This window comes from Corapipo altera, unplaced genomic scaffold, assembly GCF_003945725.1.
Source record: "Corapipo altera isolate COAL_440 unplaced genomic scaffold, ASM394572v1 44, whole genome shotgun sequence".
Classification (NCBI taxonomy): domain Eukaryota; kingdom Metazoa; phylum Chordata; class Aves; order Passeriformes; family Pipridae; genus Corapipo; species Corapipo altera.
Window position 1 is genome coordinate 1,869,609 of NW_020884880.1, and position 17,812 is coordinate 1,887,420.

The 17,812-nt window shown below is 40.7% G+C and overlaps 2 protein-coding genes across 9 annotated transcripts in view; one reads left to right on the forward strand and one right to left on the reverse strand.

The window, feature by feature from the left end:
• Nucleotides 1–4,889, forward strand: part of AKAP9 (A-kinase anchoring protein 9) — a 114,156-nt gene extending 109,267 nt beyond the window's left edge. For 6 of the 7 annotated variants that reach the window (XM_027639507.1, XM_027639508.1, XM_027639512.1 and 3 more), the window contains 5 exons: nucleotides 113–345; nucleotides 1,348–1,433; nucleotides 2,125–2,245; nucleotides 3,435–3,574; nucleotides 4,266–4,889. In XM_027639507.1, coding sequence (XP_027495308.1) covers nucleotides 113–345; nucleotides 1,348–1,433; nucleotides 2,125–2,245; nucleotides 3,435–3,574; nucleotides 4,266–4,309 — 624 coding nt within the window. In that variant the 3' untranslated portion in view covers nucleotides 4,310–4,889. The remainder of the gene's footprint in view (nucleotides 1–112; nucleotides 346–1,347; nucleotides 1,434–2,124; nucleotides 2,246–3,434; nucleotides 3,575–4,265) is intronic. The other variant, XM_027639510.1, reaches the window with a different exon arrangement.
• A 393-nt stretch (nucleotides 4,890–5,282) lies between these two features.
• On the reverse strand, nucleotides 5,283–16,929 carry LOC113945416 (lanosterol 14-alpha demethylase). 2 transcript variants are annotated; one of them, XM_027639530.1, is made up of 10 exons: nucleotides 16,716–16,928; nucleotides 15,665–15,763; nucleotides 14,572–14,748; nucleotides 10,925–11,051; nucleotides 9,654–9,828; nucleotides 9,362–9,481; nucleotides 8,717–8,912; nucleotides 8,061–8,156; nucleotides 7,020–7,188; nucleotides 5,283–6,370 (listed from the first exon to the last, which is right to left on the reverse strand). In XM_027639530.1, exons 1-10 carry the CDS (start codon nucleotides 16,887–16,889, stop codon nucleotides 6,192–6,194), a joined length of 1,512 nt encoding a protein of 503 aa, XP_027495331.1. In that variant the 5' UTR covers nucleotides 16,890–16,928; the 3' UTR covers nucleotides 5,283–6,191. The 2 variants fall into 2 exon arrangements, with proteins under 2 accessions (XP_027495331.1, XP_027495332.1); XM_027639531.1 differs by lacking the exon at nucleotides 15,665–15,763 and having other exon boundaries at nucleotides 16,716–16,929.
• Between the last annotated feature and the right edge of the window lie 883 nt (nucleotides 16,930–17,812).

Here is a 17,812-nt window from a genome sequence, read left to right on the forward strand (position 1 = left end):
AGCGAGAAATGAATAATCACAGAAATGCTGTAGAAGTAACGGTGTCAAAAGACTTCTAACCGTAGTCATTCTTGGAGCTTATGGGGCCTTTTGTCTTTTTTAATTGTTGCAGAGAATTTATGGCAAATACCTACGAGCAGAGAGCTTTCGGAAAGCTCTCATATATCAGAAAAAATATTTGCTGCTGTTACTAGGCGGGTTCCAGGAGTGTGAAGAAGCCACACTGGCCCTCATAGCACGGATGGGTGGACAGCCCTCCTACACAGACCTCGAAATCATCACCCATCATTCTAAGGGTTTTACACGATTTCGCTCTGCAGTCAGAGTGTCCATCGCAATTTCAAGGTAAACTGGAGGAAGTAATATTTTGAACAGATGTGACTATGCAGTTTAATAAATGCTTTTCTAGCTCTCTAGTGAAATCTAGAACTTGTCATATTCCATCCTGTTTAAATGATGTGGTTTTGGTATTCATGAATATAGGTAGATACTGTGTAGGGTAACAAGTTGAGCAGAGCATGGTAAAATCTGTAATAGGAATAAGCAGTCTGATTGTAGTTGAAGAGGGCTCTGTATTTGATTATCACTGATGGAGTGTACTGGATAAAGTCATAATATTAAAAAAAGTAATAGCCATTCTAGGGATTGCATTTACTTGCAAAGGTTTTTTCTGCAACTTCATTTCCTTTAAAGGTTAAATTCTTACACATAAGTATAATGCAGATTTAGGAACTAATTTTCTCCATCTAGGCAGTCCTTTGAATTTCACAAGACTAAGGATAAGGAGGAATCAACAAGGAAGAAAAAGTAAAGTTTATTACTGCATTGTACTACCATGTTGTAACAAACCTTCTTCACAAAGGTTTGAATCCCCAAGCACTTCTGCTTGCTATTGTTCTGAGTCTTGTGCATAGTATGAATTCAAAGAACTATTCATGTACCTATTATAAGTGAGGTTTTTACTCGTAGCACTCTGCAGTTGCAGTTTTGGGGCTGTGACAGGGCAAAAAAGTATAATTAATATAATTTTAAAATGCTGACGCACTGTTGCTTAGGTGCTTGAGCCATTTGCTGTCCACTTGAACCTATGCAGCACCTCTGGAATCACTGGAATTGCAGAGGTGAAGCTGAAAGCAGGCTTGGACAAAAGCTGGTCTTTCTTAGGGATGTGTATAAGGATGTTTTCTATTTGATATTCAGGTTTTAGACACCCATCCATTAATTTTACTTGCTGTTCAAGAAATTCTTATACCTCCTAGAATACAAGGAGCAGATTATTTTTATCAGACTATTTCATTTATCCTGAAGCTGGGTTTTTTTGTTTTATTTTTTTAATTTGAAATGCAGAATGAAGTTCCTGGTTCGTCGATGGCACAGAGTTACAGGTTCTGGTATTCTGAGTATCAACAGGGATGTCTTTAGCCAGAACACAGGTAAATCATAGTCCAATAATGACTGAAGAGATGGTATTTACAAGTCACACCACTGCTTAATTGAAATGGTTTTTAATTTATATTTTTGTCATGGGGAATGAATGGGGGCTGTTCCCCCTTCCTTTTGCTATAATTGTTTGGATTAATCTATTTCTCAGTTTTCTGAGTTTCCATGCTCAGCACAGACAGTAACCTATTTGCTTTCTCTTCAGTCTTGTTTTACTCCATTGTGGGTGGGATTTAGAAAAATATGGAAGCTTTCCCTACGGAGTGTGTTCATGAAAGCAATTTTAGCTGCATCATTGGATTTTTTTCTAGGAGATCTCCACCTTGGCCTTTTCTTCAGAACAAAAGCTTGTCATTTTTTTGTTATAGCTTAAAGTCTGGGAAATAATGGTTTTCTGATTGCTTTTTTGTAGGACTCTAAGGAGAATCAGAAGCTTCTTTATTATTTACTGACTTTCTAGGGCTGCACTAAAACCCTTGCTCAGTCTGTCAGTTTTCTCATTGACTTCAGTGAGGCCAGAATTTCACCTCTGCTTTTCCCTGAGGGAGTCTGAAAGTGGTCTACATTTGTTAAATACCATTTTTGTGATATGCAAACAGAAAACTCACATTTGAGATTCCCAGTAAAGTGCAAAAGATGTTAATATCTTTTTAGTTTTCAAGACGTTGCTTTTTGTTTTTCTAGGTAATGAATTACGGCCTGATTCATTCTCCGGTGGCATGGATCTTTATGGAGAACAAAGACATTCCTATAGATCCAGGTCAGGCATGGAGTCTCCTAGATCTCCTGTAAACTTTCAACATACGTACGTTTTATTTGAGATTATTATTCTCTGTCAAACACTGTTTAACTAAATGAAAGCATCAGTGTTTACTGCTAAGGTTTGTAATCTTTGATGCCATAAGATTTAACTTTTTTTGTAAGGATATATAAAAAATTATGTCTCAGGCATTCAGTGTGTGATTACTCATCACCTGATCAAGGCCAAAGCTTGCACACTTCTAAAGACTGGTTTGCGTCATGTTCTCGGAACAGGCAGAGATCCTGGATGGAGCTGTGGTTACCTACACCTGTGGGGCCTGGGCTTTGCAACCAAGCAGTCCTGCCCAACCTTCTGGTTGGCAGCAGTGTGGTGTGGACAGGGGCTGCTTCAGGTGCCCTCAGCCAAAGGAGGGGAAAAGCAGGGCCGCCCACAGTGGCTGAGATCACCTGCTTACTGTGGGCAGGGAGGAATTGCTGCAGCCTCAGGACCAGAGCGTGGGTGGAAGCTGCTTGGCAGCTCCACTGCTCGTTCTTGTTCAAATACCTTCAGTTGGCTGCCCTATGCTATGATACCAGAGGTATCAGTGAGTCAGATGCCTGTGAAACCGGATATTTTTCCTCCAGGGCAATGTTTTATGAGTGCCGTCAGTCTTTGATGAGCTTATATGAAGTTGTGAGCTCAGATCAGTATCAGATTCGAGCCATTTTGGTTGTTCATTTTCATGTATATGTATTCATTTTCATTCATCTCTATCATCTTAGTTTGTGATGGCTGTAACAGTTTACATGGAAAAAACCCTCTAATCTGTTATAGCCACTGCTGACTTTTACTTATAGAGAATAATGACAAGAGGTAGAATCCTGTAAAGGTGGTGGTGTCCTTGTTCACACAAGCTTCTTAATAGAAAGCAAACTTTCACCTACTGTGGCTTCTGCTGCAGTCTCAGTAGGAATTTGCTGGTCAGTCTTTGTCCCAAAGAAATGCAGCAACAAATCAGGTGTAGTGAAGACGAGTGGGCAGAGTGGTTTCTCTGCGGGAGGCAGTATGATGGCTTGGGTAATAAATGGCAGGAAGATTACATGGGAATGATGTGCTGGCTACCACATGGGTAAGCTAGGGGACATACAGGCCAGACCATAAAGTATCCCTACCTACAGTAATTTGCTGTGTCTGCTGAAATTTTTACTTGAAAGTTCACTTTTTGACAACGTGTGTGTTGTTCTGCCCCTAGGTTCCATGGGATGCACGCTGATTTAAACCCAGTCTCTTTCACCTGTTCTCAACTGCAGAACTACGACCCCGAAAGAGCTCTGACAGATTACATCCATCGGCTGGAGGCACTACAGAAGCGACTTGGCAGCGTGCAGTCAGGTAAGGGCACAGGTAGCCCTCCCTGTGGCTCCTGGGAACACAAGGCACACTTCCAAGTGTGTGCTGGTTCTCTCAAAATAATGTGCAAACAACAAACAACTTTGACTTTAGGCATTTTCAGCCTTAAGAGGCATTTTTCTGAGCTGTAGCGAAAAGCTCATGAAGATTATAAAATTCTTTGAAGTGTGCTGTAATTGTAGATTTTGAGTTTATTGGTAACGCTTTAACTTCCCTGATTTCTAATAAATGTGCAAGGATTCAGCTGGCATCTTACTAAGATTGTAAACTGTATGAAGAAAAATGTACCCAAAGACAGGGATGTGGAAGTACAAGGGGAATTTCTTCTCCTACCACTCTGAACTATAGGAGTTACAGCTGTTTTGTCCCATAGATTATGGCCAATTTTGTGCTGCAAGAGGAATACATAAAAAAAATTGTTAGAACAACAGGATGAAATTTATCAATCTTGATTTTTGAAGTTCCTGTGTTGAAGTCTTACTTCAGCATAAAATCCATCATTTGGAGAAGCTTTGTTCTTAAAAGATTTGACCTTTAAATGCCCCTTCCAACGCAAACTATTTTATGTTTTTCCGTGTAAAATCTTTCAGGCTTATTCAGCTGAATGTCACTGGTGCATCTTGGTATACTTGCTCCAAATAATCTTAATGGAAATTTTTCTCCATCTTAACAGGTTCGACATCATACACTCAGTTGCACATGGGTATGAGAAGATAATAATACCCTTCAACATCTCCATCACTGGCAGTGATGCTAACAGATTGCCTTCTGTAAATCTGTGCTCTTTCTGTGCTTTTGTACAACGTGTATATTGTGGGACCAATATGAACACAGCTATACGATTGTATACAGTTCCATCCTGGCACACCAACATAGACTGGGATTTATGTATGTAGGCGCTTTGTGTTCATGGAAAACAAACAAAAAAACCCCTCCAAACAAACAAAAAACCAAAAAAAATCCCCCCAAACCCAAAACAAAAAACCCCCCACCATTAAATTACATGTATATTTGTGGAATGCTAATTTAAATGATTAACTTATGAAGTGTGTATTTATGAAAAGGGTGCGAAGATGAAACTTGTGTATTAATTAAATTGAGCTACATTCAGCAAAGTTTACTTGCACTTTTTCTGGCAAGGCTACTGAAATTACATTGACTCTCGTAATATTTGCTACTGGCAGTGCAGACAGAATATCACTTGTAGAGACCTATTTTTGTAATGGTAGAAGTTTTGAATTTTATGGGTATTTTGTCAAAGTACTGAAATAAAGATGACTTCATGCTTCTAAGTGTGTTCAAGGAGTGCTCCCTTATTTACACGGAACAAGTTGCTTCCTACCTGTGGTCCTGCTTGTGGTGGCTGCAGCTTTACTTTTTACAGATTCCAAAGCACTGCTACTAAAGAGAAGGACAGGTACAAATCTGGCTTCTGAAGTTCCTGGTCATATCTGACAGGGCTGGAAGAGAACATCCTGCACTCCCTCAGCTGCCATGACTGATACAAATACAAGGTTTTGTAACTGAGTTCAGACAGGAAAGACAGGACAAAGCCCTTGCTACACTGTGCACTGATAAAGGGGGGAGGGAGCTCTTAGCAACTAATTGAAGTTGCTTTATTACAAAATTACTTACAAAAGCTTTTCAAAAAGAACTGACAGAGCTGGGCACAGAAAACTTCCCCAAGAGGTTTGTTTATAAATTTAATTCAAAAGTCACGTGAGCCAGAGCTCATTACCATTTATCATCACCACTTTTGAACCAAAAACCATTTAACAATCCTGCATGATTGGTCCATCAGTACCAAACTGAACATTCAGCTATTTCACTTAATTTGTGACCCTTTTATACACAAACATCTTTTTTACAAAATTCATGGGTTTAGATCATCATATTTTTACTTTCACACTGTACATCAAGCTTCCAGAGATCACTATTTTCAGAACTTTTTTGTAGAGAATTATTCGTTGCTTTCTGAACCTAAGCATTTTACCACTACTTCAAGTTAGACAGTTAAATGACTTAAGTCTTTTCAAGAATAACTGTTATCATTTTGTACTCTGCCTACCACTGAGCTATACAGTAACATTTTGTTAAATTAGCCAAGACCATCCCTCCCTTGCATGGAACAGAATCATAAATGCCAAAGGAAGGGCACCACCAAGTACATTCCGCTGTGGTGCCTGTTCCCTGGTGGATTTACTGTGATTGAGTGCAGAGGTAAGGTATTAGCCTTGCCCCTTAGTTATTTGGGGTAAGTAATCTTCAATTATTTTTCAAAAGTAAAAGGTTCCACTTGTAGAAATCACTTATTTCTTCATTAAAGAGCTGGCATGCATCTTAAAAGTGTTACACCAATAGAAAAGACACTTCTGCTTTAAAAATACAATGAGAAAGTTGTAGAACAAGCAATTATACACAGCAGCAGTAAATGGTGGGAGCAAACAAAACAGATGCAAAAACTTTGCATTTGGTAGATGACTTTCGCTTTCCTTACAGTAGATGCAACAGCTTCCATTTGCTACTCATTCTGTCACAATTTTATTCAAAAGTCTGTTAGTTCACACAATTTAAATAAGTAAGGCTTTAGGACCAGAATTTACAGTGACCTCCTCTTATATCTGATAACGGGGTTATTAGGTGTGTGTATCATTGTTGTATAATTTATAGTTGGAAAATAGTCATTGATGAGATCAAATTCATACAAACGAAGCAAAGTAGACCAAATAGTCTTAATTTGAACATAAGCAAAGTTTTCTCCAATGCAGCGATGACGGCCTAGAGGGAAAGCCATAAAATGCAGTTAGAATTTTTTGTTATTAAATCCCCTTTGACAACCAGTTAACTTTAAAAGTTTTATGCAGACAGTAGTTGCCCCTTTCTAAACAATCCAAGGCTCTGATGTTGGACATACCCCATTCCATAACTTCACTTAAGTCTTATTCTAAGCTGTTACTGCATTAAACAGATGAGTAAGTGGAACGAAATTGTGTTGTTCTGTCCCCACTAGAAAGCAGTAATTTATGTACTAGCAAAGAAGCATTTGGAACACTGAGAAATGAGATCAACTCTTAACTGCACTGTGGCAATAATTTCAAGGTGACTCTGCAGATTTTTACTCCGCCTAAAACTGACCTTGTAATACCAGGTTTTACCTTGACTTGAAAAGATTTGAGTCAAGCATCACGCATGCTAACCTAAAGATGTGTTTTGAGTACTGCTCTGAGTGATACGTACAGCTATGACTAATGCAGAATTATTAACTTAATTGTTTTAACAGCACTTCCACAGAAAGAAAACTTTCAGGCAGAAACAGAAAGAAAAAAAATCTCTTCTCCGATGCTGCAGTGTGGAGAGGTGCTGTACGAGATGACTGGTATGAGCCACCTCAGCACACCTCACTCAGGAAGGTGCTGCATTCTCTTACCAGCGCCAAATGGAATGTACGCAAATTTCTCTCCAGCTGCTGGGTTATCTTGGAGGTATCGGTCAGGCTTGAAGTCTAGAGCATCATTCCAGGAGTCTCTGAGTCTGTGGTTAACAGTAGGAGATACACAGACCTGATGGCCAGGGGGAATACTGTATCCAGCAATGGTCTACAAGAGAAGAGACAAGACCCTGCACGTCACAAAATGTCTCCATTTTTCTTTTAGAAGTGCTGCCTGAACTGTTGCATCATGAGGCTTGAATTTCGAAATAGATTTTGGCTAAGTGCATTTAAAATGAATGCAGCCTAACACTCTCTCTCTTACTTGTACAGGTCACAATGTTCAAGTAGTTGCAGGAACCTTTCAGCTGCTTTAATAAGACTGGCAATTCTACAGGAGGTCTTAAAAAAATTAATAAACTTAAAACTTATTGAAAGCCTTTGTCATTGGAGGGGCATAATTTAAAAAAATGACTTATCTGACTTGGTATCTTATTACAAGCACCAAGTTTTCTTTCAGATTTCCTAGCTTGTATTAAGTGCATACCAAATTTTTCCATGATAGCTATTAAAAATACTTGGCAAACAAGAAATAGCTTTAAATTGTGGCACCAAACTAAAGTAAGACTGACAGCTACAAGAAAGAGTCAGTTTTGCTGCATGTGGCTATTCCTAGGTCCCCTCAGAGCCTGCCCTTCTCCAGACCAAAAAACACCCTGTTCCCTCAGCCTTTCACCACAACCCCCTACCGTCTTTGTGGCCATCTGCTTGCTTCACTCCATCAACATCTTGCTTTCTGGGGGCTGGAGTAGCCTGAAACTGGCCACAATTCTAGATGAAGGTAACAAATACCAAGTTGAAGGTACTAATTCCTTTCATCAATCAACTCTGCCTACGCTACCACTGACAGAACCGCAGGCGACCATCGGCTTTCCTCCCTGCCAGCAAACACTGCTCACTTGTGTTTCCTTCTGCCAACTGAGATACCTCTGATCTGGCCTGTGCTGCTGCAGTAAAGTGAGCTCCAAAAAGTGTCCTCACCTGGGGAGTTCTAGCCATTCTCATCATGGTCATTATAGGAGGTCTGAGCCTTAAAGTTTCTTTTAGACAGCGATCCAGCAAACTGAGATCCTTGAGCTGAAAATACCGAGAAAATTATATATCGAAATATAGCCAAGTTTATTCAACACAAACAAAATGCTATTTTATACCATTTAAAAACAAATCTTTAAAAAAGACTAAGCAGCTTGTATTTACATGTACATTATGAGCTATATTTCTTTTTTTCTATTTGATTCAATTAAGGAGGAAAAAATCTCTGACCAGTGGAATCAAATACAACTAGTTTCTTACTGATTGTCTCCTGAGTGTTTTCTGTTGCCTAATTAAAGAACAAGGTCACGTAGCATCACTTTCCTTAGTGGGAATATGAGGATCTTCCTCCTCTACAGAACTATCATTTCTTAAATAGACATAGAAACTGTAATTTCCTTAATGAACACTGATGAAAAAAACAGTATCAAGCTGAAAATTTACTTGGACAGGAAGAGAGGAGGAGATGTACTGGCAAACAGTGTTATCGCAGAATGACTGTGCCAGTTATTACTCTATCAGAAAGCATATGGCTCTATTTCATGTTTGTTGATTTTTTAATTTTTTTGTTTAAATACCCAGCAGAAATAATGTAACATACAAACCTGGTCGTAACTTAAGGGTGGCAAGTCATCCCCACAAACTGCTTTCTGTTCTGCATAGCACCGTTCCTGTATGGATTTGTCTCTGGCAAGGAAGAAGCCAAGCCAGGCACTGGTGGTGGAGGATGTGTGCTGCCCTGCCAGCAGCAGCCCAATCAACATCCCAGCAATCTCATCATCGGTCAGCGGGCGGCCGTCCCTACATCAGAGGGAGTTATGTTAGAGCTTCACTTGGTCACGCTCCCAGTTACAATAGCATTTACAATTTCTTCTAATGTACTTCTGTCTCCTGCTACTCTTTTGTTGCTTACCCTAAATGGAGTGCCAAAAGATCCAGGGATAGGGAGAAGGCAGAAAAGAGGGAGACTTTTAGAAGCTTTAAAGAAAATCATTCCCCAACAACCAGCAAAGAGAAAGGAAGTAAACTCAGCAACCTCATAACCACAGCTGAAAATCTCAGAAATCTGAATAACAATTGACAAGTTTTAAAGCTGTTTTTAAGAACACAGCTAGGACCAATTGCTGGTAACAAAACCAATTCAGAACACGAGGGAGTATTTCTTGGGTTTTGGTAGATAGTTTTAACTGAAGAGCTCAAAGCTAAAGTAAAATACCTATAAATGACAAGTCTCCAAACCCTTGGCTTACTTGTATGAAGCATCAAGTAGAGTTTGGAGCATGTCGTCCTCCTTTTCCTCAGACTTCCGACGTTTCTGGATAACCTTGTAGAAAATATTCTTTATTTCTCTGTGTGCTCGATCTCGACGTCTGTGATTCAAAACACTTCTGTTAGCAACTTAATACATAAAATGCGTACGAGGATTTATTGGGATGTCTAGAATAGCTTACAAACAAGAAATGGTGGGGGTGGGGGACAATCCAAACAACGAATGATGCTTAGACAAAATGCTTAAGTTGCTTTATCTGTTTTTCCTGGTACCTGAAGCTTGGCAGAGGTAGCCAACCTGGCAGAAGCCAGGCAGCATGAGTAAAACCCCCATCCAGGTCGGCATACAGCTGAGCCACCTTCTCATTCAGCAAGCTTCTGATTTCTTTCCCATGTAAGCAATGACTTGCTGTCAAAATGATAAGTTCTGAAAGGGCTTCAAACAGGTCTGAGGAGAGATTTGAAAAACATTACTGAAGATGCATCTCAGTTGAGATGTTATGTTTTACAGGTCATTCTTTATTTTTGTTTTGTAGAAGAAAAAAATAAGTAACTGTACACAGATTAATAATTTAAAACAGAATTTTAGATTGTTTGACTAGGAGAATGAAGAATCCAATTTAAAATTTCTATGTGTCTATGAAGTGTCTCTTCAAAAAATTTTAGATCACTGATTTCAACACCATTTTTCTAAGGTATTTCTTTCTAGAAATTTTTCTAGCAGAGGTAGTAATCCTTCCAAAGCAAGCCGTGCATCATGAGCACAATCCTTTATAAATATAAGTGAAATCATACAAAAATTTAAACCTGAAATCCAAATCCATGGGAAGGCAGTTAGTCTTGCTGCTCATTGAATTATTTTTATATACTAGTACTTAGATATTGAAATATCAAATTATATATTACCATGTTATTAACTGTATGACATATAAATTATATCCTTTCAAAATATTTCAATATATTAATATATAATGTATTTAAATACAAATACATAGGCTTAAATAAATATTTCTGACACTGTTATGCAGCTGGGGGCTTGTGACAATGGTGATGGTGTATGTCTAGGAAGCTAGTTGGGAATGGGGGGGAAATAAAAAAAGGATTTCACTTAGATCACTAACCTAACCATATCAGCTTCAGGAATGCAGTTTTTCAGTGCAGAAGGTCCCTGAGCTTAAGATCTCCAGCACTGGCTCTGGGGAGTCAGAGAAACACCTTTTCCTAAGGACTAGGAAGTGATATCATGCAAAACAAGCACAACAGGTGCACTGTCTGTGAGCTGACTAATAAAACAAAACTGAAACAGTTCTTCATTCCTTTTCTTCATTCCTTTCAGTAATTTTCTGAGCAGCTTTATTCTCCAACAGTCTTATATTTGATTTAAAAAAACCCTGTATTTTGTTTCTTCTGATGTTCAGTACGCTTTTACCTATGTAATTTTTAACTTCTTTAATATTGCAGTGCATAATTTACAAAAAACATACTGCATTGACCTTAATTCCTTCCCAGAAAATAGGAGGAAAAATGCATCTGATATTGCTTACTTTTCTCTCCACTCTCTCCCCATGCTTTGAAATACTCCTTCGTTTCTTTTTCAATCACAGATACATGCTGTTTAAACTGGGCAATGTTTAGCCCAGTTTTGAGCATCTTCTTCTGTTCCAAAAATATCTAAAGGAACAGAGACAGAAAAGCAATCAGTACAAGGATCATCATATTAATGTAATTAAAATTCATTAGCATTTGTACTATAAGAACATTCAGAAATAAATAGGGATTATGATTAGGACTGCAAGGTACAGCAGATATTCAAATTTAAGTAATAGGTAATATTGTGGTTTTCACCTTCTTTGTTTTTCAAGCAACAGTTTACAAATGTCCAAGTAAAATAATAGCTCAAACAAGCTGTGGTTCTCTCTTTTGCAGTACCAAAACAAAAAATTATTTCAGTATCTTCATTAAGCTTTATCCCTTAGACACAAGATGCATTCAAGGTTGAAACACCCTTTAGATATATAATCACAAACCTAATCAGCCCTGTCCTTGCAAAGTCCTGATTCAGCCTGTGTTGTTATGTGGCCTCCTTGCTTTCTCCCCATCCTGTCTTCTCTCAGGCAGTCATACCTCACCCCTGGACTAGAGATGACCCTTTCTTTTACAAAGCCCTTTGATCACTGCCCAAGAAGTCAGACACAGAAGCAGGGGGCAAACTGGTTCCTAGGAAAACAGTGAGCTTCACACCTTTCTCACCTTTTCCTCTTTTTCTTTGTATAGACTCATAGCTAATAAACCTACTGGTAGAAAGCCTTTCTTAGATGAGAACCATTAAATGAACTGACAGGACATTGACTCAGAAAATCATTAATTTGATTTTTAAGCCCGAATTATGAATGAGGCATCTGTCCTACAGATCTGCACTGTGTCATGAGTAATACACCAAAAACTGCTTTTCCACCAAGGACTCTGCATGTACTATAAAGTATTCACAGAACAAAAGGCATAAAAAGAAAGGTTACTTCCTAGAAACTTCTGTTTTGAGAATGCAGTGGGGACCCCAGTAGTCTCTCAGAAGGTACACATGCCACAGAGCAAAGAGAGAAGCACATTTTCCCTTGCAACACGCTAGCCAATCTCCAGCTTGATGGAGACAGGAATAACACAGGAGTGAACACATCCTCTGCCATTTCAGCTCCTCTCGGGAAACTATCTACAGAGGCTTGGAGGGAGGAGACAAAGAGTGAATATGAGTCAATATATACATCAATGAGTGATATATATATAGATTATGCATATTAATAATTACCAGAATCACTGGTAAATAAGCACCTTACTCATGTTAAAGAGTAAGGGGTGGTTCTTCTAAACATGTGACTGAAAGTCACTGCCAGAATGAAGAGATACTTAGAAGCTTAAGCAGAGAGAAGAGAGTCTCAAAAGAAAGTTTGGGATGATCCATCAACTGTAGAATGCCAATGAAATTTTCCATGGCTCTCTAAATGCCTTCCCATTAGATGTCTGAAAATGAAATGGTGGTGGTAACACTGTGCAAAAAAACAGCTCACCTCTGGCAGAAGGCATTCTAGCCACAACTGAGCATACCTACCTTCATAGAGGGAAACTAGAGATAATCAGTGTATGTCAATAGCAAAGTCCCTTCAACTCCCTGCTGTAGGAAGAAAAGTAATCTTTGTGGTAGAAAAATGGCAATTTTTTTTGTGGAAAAAAGGCAATTTTCTGAGGAACCTGAATCTGCAGAGAAAATAAGGAAAAAGTCCTTCTGGTATCAAAGATATAAATTAAATAGACTTATCCACAGACACCCAAGGCTTACTAAGTAACATGGCAAGATTATTCTCTTGACTGGACTCAAACACATTTTAGGGGGAAAAGAAACCCTAGGGTAACTCTATGAAAAGACCTCATTTCAGAAAAATAAAAAAAAAAAAGCTGTCTATGGTGGACTTTTGAGGTAGAAGGCTTTAATCATCCCTATATGCCTGAGGTACACACTTGTAAAAAATGTCCATTTCCAAGGAGCTTACTGAAAGTTCTATAGAACTCCTGACAGATGAGATTAGATCCCATCAAAGAACTAGCCCTTGAATGAAGACATGCAAATCCATCCACAAACTGTAGAGTGTGAAAGCAGAAGTCAAAACAGCTGTAACAAGTGGGCAAACTTTCACAGAATTAAGGACAAACCATCACCTTTCAGTTTCAAGCAGATATCCTGTGACAGTCAGAATCCAAAGAAGAAGCACAACACAGTGAAAACCTGGCCAACTTAGCAGTCTATGTCTGATTCACAGACACTTTTTCTGGAACTATTACGAACCAGAGAAGAACATGAAAGATGTATTGCAGAGAATCATGCACCCTCTACACTCCAGCAGCTGCAAAAGGGATTCAAAACTCCATCCCTGACTTCTCGAGAAAGACCTCCTACTATTGCAACTGGTAGAAACAAGTCTGTTAGAATGGCCCCATTTGTGGAAGAGCTCTCGTAGGACACAAGAAACAATCTCCTACTTGCTGTCCAGGCTGCAGTCCTGCTAGTTTCATTCTCAAAGGGAGGAGCTATGCAAATCCGTGAAGGGCAAAAGAACCCACCACCCAAACAACCAATCCTTACCCCAAACTTTTTAACACTGCTTATCCACAATTTAATACATCCTTACAAAGCAGGAGACAACCAAGTTCTCCCTTACTTATTTACAAAGTAGCAAGATGGATATGAGATTCCCAAAAGAATGGGGTAAGAACAACATACATACTTTGTGGATCATGGCAAAATGCAGGTGTGAAGGCAAAGTAAGTAATGATTATTGCTCCTAAGCCACATAATTAATAGGGTAACAGTCACCCAAGTAGGTAAGGAAAAATGAAGAGGCATGCTAAGGAGGAAAAGAATTGATGGTCACAGAAACTATTACCAGTCAAATAACTGGCATTTATATACACAAAATCAGGCCAAAACTAAAAATCAAAAATATCACAGTGGTGTTTCTGCCACCAAACTACTCTGCTGTACAAGAGGCTGTTGATGTCAACATGCACTGAACAGAGTCCCGGAGGAGCAAGTCCCTCCACAGGAAAGTTCCCTTCTGCAGTTTGGGAGTCTGACGTAACAGCTCACACTCACAAACAAGAAAGCCGTCAACGCTTAGCTCAGACACAATGGTAGGTGACACAGCTTCTGTGCTTCCCATGCAGACTGTATTCTGCAAACACACACAGAATGATTTTTGCCTGAGCAAGACAAACGTTGTGGTACAAACTATTAAATTATTACTTCCGCGTCTGGATTTGTCATGGTATTGAATGAAAAGTTATCACTCTTAAAAGCTGTCTCAGAAGAAAAACCTAAAGTTGCCTGGAAAGGAAAAGTCATCTGCAGTCAGTCGTGACTGCAAGGAAAGGAAAAAGGGACTCACTTACTAGTTTTTCCTCTATGATTAGATGATTTCAAGAACAAAATATAACACCCAGACTGAACAGTGGCCAGGTGGTAAAGAAAGCAACCTGAACACGCTCAGTCTTGATTATCCAAATGAGACTATTTACCTACTGCAATATGCCAGAATTGCATATGAACACACAACCCCATCATACAGAGCCAAGAGCTCAGGGCTGCCTACTCAGAAGTCAAATTACACTACGTTTCCATTCATCTTATCTTTAAAATACATACCGCATTAGGCACATCATAAGCAACTCCTTTTCCAAAAACTGGTGTAGTTAACCGAGAGTATACATCCTCTGCATTCAAATCTTCATTTTTACTGTTGAACAGTAGAGCAGCAGCATCACTACCCAGTAAGTATGTGAACGTCTTGCCAACCATAGTGAAACTGAACACAGGTCCATACTTAGAGAGAAAAATAAAAAAAAAAATTATTTTAAATAAGAAAATCACAAATCATGAAATCCCTATCTCTATGTACGGTCTTCCGTAATAAATTACTTTCTCTCCTAAGAAGTATCCACAGATTTAATAAAGATATAAATATTTTAAACCACATTTAAATTCTGTGCTCAATATACTTACAAGTGATATCTAATGTTATAATGAACATATGTGATCTTGCACATTTTGAAACCATTTAAAAAACATAAATAAAAGATCAGCAACACTAAAAATACTAGCAGGGAGATGACAGCATATACTTCCTCCGGTAATCTACAAACACTGTCTCAAAAAAATCTGGATTTGGAGTTATGCATAGGTAATTAAGAGCAAATAAGGTTTTACAATTTAAAAGTCATCTCCAGCAAACCTTCATGCAGAATCTAATTTAACTGGAATTAAGGCTCTACTCAGTTAATTTCTTTTGGGCTGTTATAGTATAAAAACTACTGAGGTTTACCAGCCCTTTTAACATTGGCAAGGCCTTAAAATTCATCAAGTTGCCTCAGAGGTGGTCAGCTACATTCCAGTCTGGTCACAGATTAGTAAAGAATCCGATTAAAAGATATCAATTAAGGCAGAAATTAATATCATTAAAATTACTTTTTAATTAACTTGTGATCCAGCTATGAGTATTACCCAAATATACACACATAATTTTTACATGTGAATCACAAGAGAGAGCTCAGAAAACACTACTTCTCTAACAACAATGTACATAAAGAGATCTGAAGATACCAGAGCCTACTGTACACACTCTGTTCTATATTCAAGGTGCTGAGAATGAACTGATTTTAAACAGGCTCCAGAGAGAGAACTTGACAGATACACAAAAATATTTTAGCATATGCTCAGCCAGTCATAGGGGAAAACATACTTTGTCATAAGCATTTTCCAAAAATTCAATGGGACTTTTTCCAAATGCGATTGCATGTCCAAGGAAAGGGATGCCTGATGAAATAAAAGGTGGGTATTTCTGAGGAAGAAAGAGAAAAATAATTATTGAATTTTCTTCAGAGAGTACTGCAGAATCATGGAATAATAGAATATTCTGAGTTGGAAGGGACCCACAAGGATCGAAGTCCAGCTCCTGGCCCTACACAGAACAGCCCCAAGAGTCACACCATGTGCCTGAGAGCATTGTCCAAACGCTTCTGGAACTCTGGCAGGCTTGGTGATCTGACCACTTCCCTGGCATGTCCCAGTGCCCAGAAGTAATAAAATAATGTCTATTTATATAAAAACTAACCGCAAAGGACGTTTTATACATGTTTGTTTAAACTCTTTTGTGAAAAGGTCAACATTGGACAACTGATTATTTTTTCAAACTGAGCCACATTTGAAAGCAGCAAGGATTAAAATAAAGTGAATACGATTAAGATTCTTGTATGTTGCCTCTGAAAGATACTGCAGTTGAAAAGAAGGCACTCACAAAACAGTGCTGACAATTGGTTAAACAGCGTCCCAAAAGCGCCCAGCTTCAGGGTAGGAATGGGTTTCGCAGATAAATGGGTGCCTTCTTTTAAGCTCCATCGATAAAACAGCATCGGGAACGGCCTTTGCCTCTTCAAGGTCTGAGCGCCTCCGCCTCCCGCGGTACCAACCAGCGGGGCCGAGGGTGAAGCCACCGCCACTCCCGCCAGAAACTACCCTGGGGCTGCTGCTGGAAACGCTCCTCGCCTTCCTGAGCCGGTTCCCACACACTTGGATTCCACCACCCGTTCCCCTGCGCTCCCGAGAAGGGCACTCCCGAGGTGAGCGCATCTCTCCTCCCCCGCTCGCACCCTAAAGGGACAGCGCCCGGCTCCCCTGCCCCGCTCCCCGGCGCTGCCCCGCAGGGACCACCCTTCGTGGGAGAGCGGCGGAGCCCGCCGGGTCCCCTGCCCGGCCCATCGCCTCTCCCTGGCCCCACCGCCCCCAGCCCTTACCTTCTGGTCGGCTCCAAGGTGGCGCCGGTACCCCAGCTGGAACAGGTACCCGAGGCTGAGGGCGAAGGCGGAGGCTGCCAGCACCAGGGAAAGGGGATTGCCGACGGCCACCCGCTCCAGCAGGGACCCGCCGACCTCCATCAGGCTCAGCATCTCCTCGGCCACCCGCGCCATCCGCCGGGGCTCCGCTCCGCTCGCTTCGGCGCCCCGGGGCAGGGCAGGGCGGAGCGAGGTGGCCCCGCCCCCGGCGCTGGGCTGATCCGAGCCCGGGTGACGATTCCCGGCGCTGGGCTGATCTCTGCCCATGTGACGATTCCCGGCGCCGGAGCCAACCCGCGGCCGCGCCGCGCGGGGTGACGGCATCGCCCGGGCTGCGCCGGGCGCCATTGGGCGGGGGCCGGGCGGGGGCCGGGCCGCGGGAATGGGGGGCGGCCCCGCGCCCAGCGGCGCCGAAGCGGGTGTGCCGAGGGGACGTGTAACCTCCGACACCCAGAGAACACGGTCCTGCGGCGGTGTGCCGGCGCTCCTGGCGAGCGTCACCGCCGGCGTCCCCGCTGACAGCCCAGTGCGCTGGTTCGTAAGGCAGCACAGCAGGCGGAGGAGGAGGACAGGTCGTTTGCGTTTAATTGTAGATGCCCCAAATCTTTAATGTCAGAAAATCCGGGTACTGCTTCTGAAATAAGAGTTGCCACTAAGATCTAAGAGTTTAGGATCAAATAGTGCACAAAGTGCATTTGGAAACTGAGAGAGCTCGTCGCTGCGGAGGTCAGGTCTGGTTGTCCGTATACAATTTTCTTCATTCAACAGGAATGTATCTTAATACATTTCCAGAAAAATCTGTTATAGAGAGGTCTTTTAAAGGCAGAGTTTGTTCCTCCAGTGAGTCCAGTCAGTTTCTACTTAAAAAAAAAACTCCTTTACATTTGTAAATCTGGGAATATCGTCTCACTCCACGAGGATCAGCACAGCCAAGTCAGATATGGCAATGCACTTTCTGAGCCCTTTCTAATAAAGAATGGTGTGAACCAAGGCTGCGTTCTCGCTCCTACCCTATTCACAATCTTTTTCAGCATGATGCTCCAAAGGGCCACTGCAGA